Source organism: Geotrypetes seraphini, chromosome 2, assembly GCF_902459505.1.
Source record: "Geotrypetes seraphini chromosome 2, aGeoSer1.1, whole genome shotgun sequence".
Taxonomy (NCBI): Eukaryota; Metazoa; Chordata; class Amphibia; order Gymnophiona; family Dermophiidae; genus Geotrypetes; species Geotrypetes seraphini.
Genome location: NC_047085.1, coordinates 222,710,336 through 222,722,178, shown reverse-complemented (window position 1 = coordinate 222,722,178; position 11,843 = coordinate 222,710,336). Strand labels below are relative to the sequence as shown.

At 37.5% G+C, this 11,843-nt stretch overlaps 1 protein-coding gene across 1 annotated transcript in view; it reads right to left on the bottom strand.

Moving 5' to 3' along the window:
• Positions 1–955: 955 nt before the first annotated feature.
• Positions 956–11,843, bottom strand: part of C2H5orf22 (chromosome 2 C5orf22 homolog) — a 74,620-nt gene continuing 63,732 nt past the window's right edge. Inside the window, exons 8-9 of the mRNA XM_033934988.1 lie at positions 6,787–6,926; positions 956–4,801 (exon numbers count right to left, since the gene is read on the bottom strand). Of these exons, the coding sequence (XP_033790879.1) occupies positions 4,669–4,801; positions 6,787–6,926 (273 nt within the window). The 3' untranslated portion in view covers positions 956–4,668. The remainder of the gene's footprint in view (positions 4,802–6,786; positions 6,927–11,843) is intronic.

Sequence of the window (11,843 nt, the reverse complement as noted above, 5' to 3'; positions counted from 1 at the left end):
TACATGGACTAGATTTATGGATGTATCTCTGTATATAATCTTTTACAGTTCATAGTCTTTTACATCCTCCAGTTCAAATCTGAAGCTCAAGGCTTAACTATTTTATACCTAAAGCAGACAGGATACTTCCCTTTCTGTGAATTTAGGCTTTCGCACTGGAGTTTCATCCATTCCCTGTCAATTTCTACAATGTTCCTGTGCTTACCCTTGCAGTCATAATATCTCTGTTGACTAAGAATTTTTTTAAGCATTAACAGGTCTTCATATACTTATGACACAACATGCATTTATTTCTTCAGATGAGAGTGAGGATGTGGAACAATAATTGCCTTTTCAATTTACGACTGCTTTTAATGTTCAATTCTCCAATATTCCTGTGCTTGCCTTTGATGAGGAAAAATACTTTCTCATTGACAGAAAAGTACTCTATATGTGTATATGTACTATACTTATGTATGTATATAATCTTTTACATCCTCCAGTTCAAACACTGAATCTCAAGCATACAGAATACTTCTCTTTCTGTGAATTTATGCTTTCGCACTCATCATCATCCTATTTTTAGACCATGTAATTGTCTTTTCAACTTCAAACTTATAATGATCTTTATCATTCAATGTTATTATTTGCTGTTTACATCATGTTTACTTGTGTTCAATAATACTTACTTTGCATTTAACTTTGCCCTGGGGGACCTATGTTATCCATTCTATATGTTCACTGTATTATGCTTTCTTCAATAACACAGTTATCCAGAAATAAAAACATTATAATGCAACTACTGAGTCCAGAATTTATTTTATTTTAACCTCACAGACTCCAATGAGATTGTGAACTTATAATGACTGAGGTTGCCATTTAACAAATTGGTTATTATTCTCTTTTAACATATTAAGACACTTCATAAAATGAATAACTAAAAGGCTGCAAACAAATTGTGGACAGTTTTGTTTGGTTTTTATTCGGGGGGGGGGGGGGGGGGGTTGTCCTCCCTTCATACTTTCACCAAATTCTACAAGGTAGACAAATCAGCACAGGATGCTGCTGATTTTGGGTCCTGAGTACTACATGGAAGCTCATCTCTCCAACCATAGACTTTGTGGACTGCTTAGTTACATCCCTATAGTTCAGCATACCCATCCCTATTACACTGGAAAAACAGATTATATTCTTACCTTGATAATATATTTTCTAGTAGATAGGGATGGTATGCTGAACTGCCTACCCAGTAATTTATCTGATGTGCCTGCTTTCTAACATAAGCTTAATGGTCAGCTCCATAGCTAGGATTTTATTGTCAGACTACTGGATTATATGAAGTCTGTGTATATGAGGGCAGTTCAAAATGTATCAGACCTTAATTTTTCTTGCATAAACAAATAAAGCTAGGGAGGTGTGGTTTGGTGCATGTATGTAGGCAACCCTAATGTGCAAGCTTGAATTTTTTTCCCACCTACAGAAGCTGTCAGTCGCCGCCAGACCGCCGATGAGAGAGGAAGTGTAAGTGAACACTGTCAAATTTTCTTTTTTGACAAAATGATAGAAAAGGTTGAACAACGCTACTGCAGTCAATTTTGTGTAAAGTTTGGCGATTCCCACGTGGAAACGATCCACAAAATTCAACAGGCCTTCAGGGATGAAGCAATGGGCACCACACAGATAAAGGAGTGGTACAACCACTTCAGAGATGGCCGCACATCAGTGGAAAGTGAAGCACATTCTGATAGGCCCTCAACATCCAGAAATGTGATTGTCATTGACCAAATGAGGACCCTGGTGATGCAGGATCATCGAATCACGACCAGAGAACTTGCAGACGATGTGAGCATCATCAGTGGATTGGTTCATTCCATTTTGACTGAGGATTTGGGCTTCAGCAGAATTTCAGCGAAGTTCATGCCAAAGCCACTAACAATCGAGCAGAAGCATCTCCATTTGGAGATCACACAGGACATGCTGGAGGCTGTGAACAGTGATCCCAACTTCCTCAGCACAGTGATCACTAGCGATGAGTCCTGGGTTTACAGATATGACCCAGAAACCAAGTTGATGTCATCACAATGGAAGCAATTCAACATCCCCAAGGCCAAAAAAAAACAAGGCAGGTCCACAGCAATGTCATCTCTTGCTGACCATCTTCTTTGACTCCAGTAGTGTGGTTCATCACAAGTACGCACCACATGGCACAACCATCACCAAGGAGTACTACCAAGAGGCTCAGTGTCGTTTTCATAATGCTGTGAGATGCAAACGGCCAGACCTGTGGGCAGCGGGCAATTAGCAGAGCCATCATGATAATGCACCTGCCCATTCTTCACATTTAATGTGGAGTTTCCTGGCCAAACACAACACACCTGTGATTCCTCAAGCTCTCTACTCTCCAGTGTGACTTCTGGATTTTTCTCCAAACTGAATATGCCCCTAAAAGGGACTAGATTTCAGTCAAGAGAAGACATCATGCAGAATGCGACGGACCAGTTGTGAGAAATCTCAAAAGAGGCATTCTAGTGCTGCCTCCAAGAGTGGTAGAACCATTGAAAGAAGTGTGTGGTAGCCCAAGGGGACTACTTTGAAGATTGTTGTATCTGAATACGAGTATTTTTTATGACTAAAGGTCTGATACTCTTTGAACAGCCCTCATATGATTACAAAGGAGGAATGGTTGTGCTCCATAAATGTTTGGGCTGTTTATGTTTCTTGCTTAACTTGTATTTTCTTACATTCATTGTTTCTCTCAGGGGCTTGTTCATGTTTTAAACTACATTACTGTTCATTCAATGATTGTTTTAAATTTATCTGGTTTTGGGGAGTTGCCCGTACCCCTTCTTCTCCTGTCTTCTGCAGGGCTGTCGCCAGCTTTGGTATGAACTGAAGGGGGTAGCAGAGACCATGGAGGAGGAGTTGAAAAGCTTTGATTGACATTTTCTGCAGCATGCTCATGAGCAGATTGACAACCCTAAGGTTCCCCACATATGAAGAGAAAAAAGGTATTATATTGAAGCCAACTTCAAAGAAGCACTTGCAGTCAAAAAAGACACAAGAAGTGGCTAAAACTTTCACACTCAAAAGACTTTACATGTAATGATACTACTTATTAAACAGTGCTCAGACCATAGCGCCTGAAGTGAGTGCCCTCTTGAATTTTTGACACTGGAGTTCTTGGGGGGAGGTACTGAGAGAAGGGTTATTGCCTGGTTTCTTGGTTGGGTTCATTTGTCTCCGCGCAGATACCACGTGGTAGTCTCTTATCGTGTGTTTTGGTTTTTGGTTGTATTTGTTCCCAGAGTATTGTATCTTTTATCTTGTATTTCTATTTCAAAATAAAACTTTATTTAAAAAAAAAAAAGTGCTCAGAGAATATCAGTGTCAGACCAGACTAAGGGCAAGCCTGGATGTTTGAATGTCTGAATATTAGCTCTCAATCATCACACTGCAATATGATTGTTAGACAAACTTGAAAAATCACATTACAATTCAGATGACACACTGATCTGTGAGTTTGAAAGTTTTAGCCACTTGTGTCTTTTGTGACTGCAACCCTATAGTTTGGCATATAGAGCTGCCAAAAATAATAAAACTCCCCCCCCCCAAATAAACCCTATAAAATAAAAGGTATTTAAAGGTACAATTTGAGAGAAGGCTGCAAGAAAATATTAATGTGCTTGAAAACCCCTTAGGTACCGTTAAGTCCATTGCTATAACATAGAAAGTTTGGCACTGCAAAAAAATAGCCATCCCTCCAAAGCTGGCAGCTGTGTGGTCTGAAGGCAGCTATATCATATCTAATATTTATTAAAAGAACAAAGCCTTTGAGTGGGGAAAATATTGACTGTTCAACAATTTCCAATTATTCTACAGACATGGCCTGCACAGAAGGGCAACAAGGAAGAAGGCACTCCTGAAGAAAAGTTGTACAGCATTTGCAGAGGAAAACAGTTGACACAGCATGCATGTGGGAAAAGATTTTGTGGTCTGATGGGACCAAAGTGAAATTATTTTGACTTTCAATGCTAAGTGATATGTGGCATCAAAGATACATCACATATTATTCCACTAACAATATCCCTACAGCAAATGGTGGTGGATAGTTGTGGGAATGCTTTGCTACCAAGTTTAATGGGCAAAAACAAAACTATTCTGCTACGCAAAGTTGTGAGGCACATATCCTAAATTATATTGATGGCTACTGCTGCAAAAGGTGCTTCCAGCAAGTATTGAATAAACAGATGTTATCTGATTCTTATTGAATATCTCCTTAATTATTCTTTTGCATTAAACATGTAGAGCTCATTGCTCAGAACAGTAAAACATACTTCTAATATGTGCTATAAAAAAATCCCCTCAATGTATTAAAGTGAAAAATGTACAATGGTGTGAAGACTCTTACAAGGCACTGTATGTATATGGACCAATAAGTAAAGGTAACTTTTGTTACTTTTTTCTTTGTATCTCTTGGAGAATCAAAGGCTGGAAATAGATTAAAAAAATGTTTCACAGCTTGTGAAAGCAGAATAATGTTAAACTTGCAATGTTAGTGTCTCCCCCCCCAGGGGGATAAGTATTTGAAGCTATGTGTTGTTCACAGCTTTATTTTAGAATAATAATTTAATGTATGCATCTCATGAGTTAGCACATTTACAACTTTACAGTGCAACTAATTTTTCTTTTTCAGACTGATGATGAGCTGGCAGAATATTCCAAATGAACATCCAGCGGGCCATAGATTGATTGCAGCACATTCAGTACCTTCTCCTGAATGAGATCTACTTGCTCTGAGGGACAATAATCATCCAAACTAGATCTGTGAAAATTAATCAAGAAATTAAAATAAGTAAATGAAATAGCTTCATTTGATCCCACACTAACACAAAAGAAAAGTGTCTTCAAAACATAGTAAATGGCGGCAGATAAAGATCTGAATGGTCCATCCAGTCTGCCCAAACATTCACTCTTTATAATTTAATAATTTAAATTGTTCTGTTTCTTAGATATTTCTGGGCCAGAAACCCAGAGATCTGCTCGGTATTGTGCATCTACTGGAGTCTCTGTCGAAGCTCACTCCTGCTCATCTAAACCATCCCAGCCCATCCTCAACTGAATGGCCATATACGTGACACAGATTGTGCAAGTCTGTCCAGAAGTATACCATTATTTTCTGATTCAAGATCCTCTGTGTTCATCCCAAACCCTTTTGAAGCTCTATCACCGTTTTCCTCTCCACCACCTCCGTCGGGAGCACATTCCAGGCATCCACCACCCTCTCCGTAAAGAAGAATTTACTAACACTACTATTGAGAAAAACTCCACTTGCTTCAATCAATGTCTTTTTCCCTTTATTTTTTGCCGTGGAATTATCGAGGTTTCAATGATCCAGCACTGCAGCTAACCCCCTCTTCTATTAAACTGAGCTAGCAGTTTTTAGCGCAGAGAGCCACGCTGAATGGCCCGTGCTGCTCCCAACGCTCATAGGGACTCTATGAGTGTCGGGAGCAGCGCAGGCCATTCAGCGCGGCTCCCTGCACTAGAAAACTGCTAGCACAGTTTAACAGAAGAGGCCTTAAATCAGGGGTGTCAAAGTCCCTCCTTGAGGGCCGCAATCCAGTCGGGGTTTCAGGATTTCCCCAATGAATATGCATGAGATTATTTGCATGTACTGCTTTTAATACATATTCATTGGGGAAATCCTGAAAACCCGGCTGGATTATGGTCCTCGAGGACTGACTGACACCTGTGCCCTAAATGTTTTTGCTCTTGCTTCATGTTGTTGGCACATAGTTTCTGCTACATTGCTGATACACTGTTACTGCTATATTTCAATTTTGTTCTGTGAGAATTGAAACGGCAGCCTAAGTGTTGGAGAGTGGCAATTTAACTGGTAACACTGACAAATCTAAGAAGATAAAAGAATATAAAAAAAGAAAAGAAAGGGAAAAAGACATTGATAGAAGTGGAGACAAACTGAGGTCTTTTCTCCACTTTGAAATTTGTTTTATGATTTAAAGTTTTTTTTTCCCTTTTTCTCAAATGAGTATACGAATCAGTGATAACACTTTTTAGCCCTCTTTCTTTTGGTTTATTGGCTCCAGGATCCTTATTACATAGCCTGAGCACGTATACATTTTGTTATTTATGGTTATGAGTGTGTTCCTCAATTTGTTATAGTAGGATTACAGTAATTGAAATCACCCATTACTTTACTGTTGTCCAATTTTCCAGCTTTTCTAATCTCTGAGAACATTTCTTCATCTGTCTGCTCATTTTGTCCCGGGTGATGGTAGTATAACCCTACCTTTGTATTCTTTCCCGTCACACATAGAATTTGATCTACTCTATCCTTGCGATATAATTTGTACCCCGGTAACACAGTGTCCCATTGACTATCCTCCTTCTACCAGGTCTCTGAGATGCCTATTATATCTATTTCATCATTCAGTGCTATATATTCTTAACTCTCCTATTTATTTTTTAGGCTTCTAGCATTTGCATACAGACACTTCAAATTGTGTTTTTTCCTTGTAACTACAGGCTGCTGAGACGACAGAGAAAATCTGAGTCTTTTACTCTACCTTCCTCTTAAAACCTCCTGGTTTCCTTTCACCATTATTCAAACCTCTCTACTGGGACTCCCTAAATATCCTGTTTCAATAGTATCCTTCAAGGTTACGTCACAATGAACCATCCGCTCCTGGACGACTGTCGGCTTTCCCTCACATCTCAGGTTAAAAGCTGCTCTCGTTATTAAGCTTTTCAGAGAGTGGATTGATTTTATTACCAAACATATTTTACCTAGCAACTGTCAAGAGCGTTGGCTTTGGTAGATTTTTCAGCAGGTGCTTCATAGATTGTACAAGACCATCTATCTCCGGTTCTGTGCTAAAATGATGAGGAAGTTCTGAATAGTCGCATGTAAGACCAGCTTGATGGACCTGAAAAGGATTGAACCCAACAGCATTATATCAGTATTTACACAAATGCTGTACAGAGACCAAAAAACATGAAAGCATAATAATACAAGTTGCAGCTATTCAGTCATTCACCAACCACTTTAAATTCTTATTAAAACAATCTGACAAGTTAAGAATTATGAAATATTTAATATAAATTTAACAGAATGCAATAAACTGGTATGGTTTTATAATTGTATATATTATTTCTTCATGCATAGGTATATGTGTATTTACAGATATAAAATCCACAAATACCACATGCACAAATGTATTATGTTGTGAATATTTTCTCTATTTCAAATATCCAGGCACCCTAGGTAAAATTCTAATCTTGCTGAAAAGCTTATTAACTTACAAAAACTCCTGAAGGAAATGGATACCTGATTTTCAGATTAGTGCCTCAGCATTTCTTCTTTTCAACTGCTGTCATTAATAAAACTGTTATTCTTCTTGAATACGTTTTTTAAAAAATAGATCAATTCATTAATTTGAATCTTTTGAGTTGCTTGCACAGTATTTTGTAAGGATAACTTTAGCTGTTCACATTCTACAAGTAAATATTTCTGTTGGATCCAAGGGACTGAGCTGCATAAATCCCTCCAACATCTATCAAGAAGAATTCACCAAGTTATGGTTTAATCATAGCTTAATATATTGCTCTTAATAACCAGTATAACAGAGGGTTGTACAAATACAATAACAGTAAAAATAAATGGCAGAAAAGAATGCCATAATCATACAGGACAAACATATTTCATACAGCACCTGGATAAATTACCTATACATGTTGCATCTTATGAACACCAGAGAGCAGCTCTCTTTGGCGTAATACAAGTTATAATGCAAGTAATACAGTGAGTGTGAGCAATACATTTAAGAGACCAAGATCATATTCCACATGCTGGGGCTTAGGAGTGAGATTTGTTCCTGTCAGGGCATATACAAAATTAACCAACTTGGAGAAATTGCCCCCCAAAAGAAACAAGAAGAGAAGACCCAAATTTCCACAGGAGAAAAGGACAATTCAAAAGATTTTGTGCCTCCCCTGCGTTTTTCAGCTTGGTTCACCAAGACATTTATGCTATCCCACATTTGCAAAAGGTTGCATATTCATGTTCTTGGATCCCTGAGGAAAGCATATTTTGCCGAAACATGGCCCGTGTTGGGTCTTCCATAACAAATCCAAGTTTATCCAAGTTTATTATACAATTTGATTAATCGCCTAATCTATATTCTAGGCAATATACAAAATAGTACAAATATATAAAAACATAGGTAAATTATTACATAGACAAAAAAATATTTCAATATTACAAAAACAAACAATATAGAAACAATAGGAAAGTTCTTTAAAGGTTACAATCTGCACAATGAGCCATTTATAGTGAAGAATGTTGTTAAGTTATGATTAATTTTTCTGTAATGAGTTATATTAGCATCTTTTGCAAGCAAGTGCTTTTGCTTAAGCCTTGAAGCAAGAAGTTCTGCTTTTTCTTTTGAAAGATTTAGATCACAAATAAGACCATTGAGCTCAGCTTGTGTAAAGGTCTCTGTTTCTGAATCTTCATCATTAACATAATCAGGATCAGATAATTCTGGATTGTGACTAGCTGCTGTATCATCATCACATTCCTCATCATGTTCCACAAAAAAAGTCCATCTTATGGAAGTACAGGGATAGTCATGAGTCATCATGAGGAACAGGCCTAATAGCAGAATCCACAGTAGGATATATAATTTTGTGCTTAGTTTTTAGCTGAGAATTTAAAAGTGCTGGGGGTATGTAAAAGTGATGATTGGTTGATTAGGGGGGGGGCTTGGAAGGAATTTAAAGGTGTGTGGGGGGGTGGCTGGGACGGAATTTAAAGGTGCTGGGGGTATGTAAAAGTGATGATTGTGTGTGTATGTGTGTGGGGGGGGGGCTGGTATGGAATTTAAAGGTGCTGGGGTCTGGGACAGAATTTAAAGGTGTCAGGTATATATTAGCATACAATTTGGTTCAGAATGGGTTTTTTTCTTGTTTTCCTTCTCTAAATCTGGGGTGCGTCTTATGGTAAGGTGCGTCTTATGGAGCAAAAAATACGGTGGATCTTACACTATTCTGTGCTGTTGTGGAAACAGCAACAAGTCAAAGGTGTACAACTAATAAAACATCATAATAAATAAAAAATTAGAAAACAACATAAAAAGCACAGTGGCATCCTGGTATGAACTCAAGCCTATAAGGAGACTTACATCAGCAATCATTACAGGAATAGATTAAGTGCAATCTAATGCACTTTACTACAAATAATACTGGATGGCTATCAGTTACTAATCTGCAATGCTTCACAACAAAGTTTCAGCTCTTATAAAATATCTTCTCCTAACACAGGCACTCTTTCATCTGAGGAAGTAAACATGAAACTTGGAGAGCATGCTTTTACAAAATAAAGCTCTGGCGATTTTGTTACTATTTCTAAAAGCACTTTGTCATGTTCATCTTGCAGATATTTCAGAAGTGGTTTGTCATTTTTTTGTTAGGTCAACAGAGAACAGAACAAAATTCTTGAGATAATCAGTGTTCTTTTCAGATACAACTTCCTGGCTCTTATCTTAAGAGAATGAAGCTTTTTTTATTTTTCATTAATCAAGATGTTGGCAAATAGGTATTTTGAATGAGATGATAAAAACAACAACTTTACTTTAGGAAGTAAACTAGGATCTGTTTTCTCCAAGATAAAAGTCTTCAAAAGTGAAGAAATGTCAAGGCTAATATTTAACTTATCCAACTAACAGGAAAGCATTCTTAAGAAAACAGCTTCTTAATTGAGGAAACAATTCAGCACAGATCCAAGAGGTTCTGAGGAAAGATTAATTTATGAGCTTATATTTAAATTCTGTGATAGCAAACAAAGAATTTTCTCTTTGATGGGTCAATTTTACCAACTTCATATGCTCTATCGCTTGAAATCGTTGATTTTGCCTTCTGATTTTCAGACTGTTCTGCAGAGGATGGTTCTGTCTAGATTAGACTATTGTAATGTTCTCATCTTGGAAGGATGGCACATATGCCAATTCTGAATCAATTACATTGGTTACCAGTTGTATTTCGGGTGCATCATAAAGTTGTTCCTGTGGTTCATCAGACTATTTACCATCAAACAAAACACCACAGTACTTTTGCCAAGTTGTGGCACTTTATAAGCCTAACAGATTTTTGCGATCCAAAAATCAAAAGCTATTAATTCTAATAGTGCAGGGAAATTAGGCAGAAACTAGAGCAATGACATTTTATATTGCTGGTGTCAAAATGTGGAATGCCCTGGTGGGCCAACTGCGACCGTCTGTAAACCAGTTTTAATTTAAGAAGCAGTTGAAAACTCAGCTGTTACTGAATTTTGAGATTTATTAGTCGGCCTTTGAAGAATAAAATCTGTTTAATCATGTTTGATAATGTACTCTTGTGATTTATAATTGTTACTGAAGAGAAGAAATTATTTTATGATGTAGCTTTTATGATATGGAATTTATCTTACATAAACCACTTAGTTTTTTGTAAACAGTATAAAAAAGTTTAAAATAAATAAATTTTGCTACCATGCAGAAATAATTAATATCAGGATGAGGACCAATGTCACTTTTTTTTTCTTGGCCTTTAATGAATGAGAAAGCTGAAAGGCAACTATTACCTACAGAGCTAGTTGATGCCACCAAAGTCAACATTTTTGAATGGATATTTGGAATTGCAAATCTTTTTTAATACAAGAATAAGCCGAATTAATATATTTTAATCTCTGGTAATACTGTTTTTCCATGTCCATATGGTATCCTGCTCCCAGGTGACACATTTTCTGTGTTGTAACAGATTAACAATCTGCTCATGACATATGTAAGGTTCTTCTTGACATTGGCTCTTAAAGTTACTCCAATGAGCAACTGAAAATTTATATTACCTACAACAAACCTTATATATTTTTGATGCTGCTTGGCAATGAGCATGTAAGCCTCCTGGTATATTCAGCAAACAGCTAATTTTCTAGGTTTATAGCCTACTGGGACAGATAGGGAAAACATTTAGAGTACCTGACTACTATTCAATGTAAACTGCAGTCTGAAATTTGTTCACATTTTTAATTCCAGTACTGGAAAAAAATATCCTTTGGTCTTGGAAGCAATAGTATTTTTGAATACATACCAACAAACTTGCCTTTAATGGGAACAACAATGAAATTTTAAATATTTAACAGAGTAGAAACCGAGTTAAATGTTTTTGTCTGTTATTTTTACATCTAGATTGGATAAATAGAACTAAGGGCAATTTACCTTCTCTGCCAAGTATTCTGACTTGATCACAATTAGAACCAAAAAATCTGTTACTGTCTGATAACAAAATGTGAAGTGTTGAAATGTTCTCTAGTTATCCTGCTCTTTTCTGGTGGTGTTATACTTAGAAGGCTCTTCCCACAACAGCAATCCTGGCCTGGAGCATAGTAGTATTTGAACCTGGGCCTCTCTTCTCAGGCTGCTGCTCTAACCAATTACCCCCTCTTCTACGAAACTGCGCTAGCAGTTTCTAGCGTAGGGAGCCACGCTGAATGGCCTGCGCTGCTCCCGACGCTCACAGGAATTCAATGAGTGTCGGGAGCAGCATGGGACATTCAGCGTGGCTCTCTGTGCTCTCTCTGCGCTAAAAAACGCTAGCGCGGTTTCATAGAAGAGGGGGTTAGTCTTCGGCTCCACTTTACAATGTTATCGAATTGAGGGTCAAATAAATGTTAGGCTTCCGGCGCTAAGTTTCCGGTGATTTAAAACGGAAACAGAAGTTTGGCCCAGCGCATCTGACGTCTGTAACGCGACTGTGGAATGGCCACTTGTATCGCCACAAATAATTATTACTCCTCCTGAGGAAGCCTT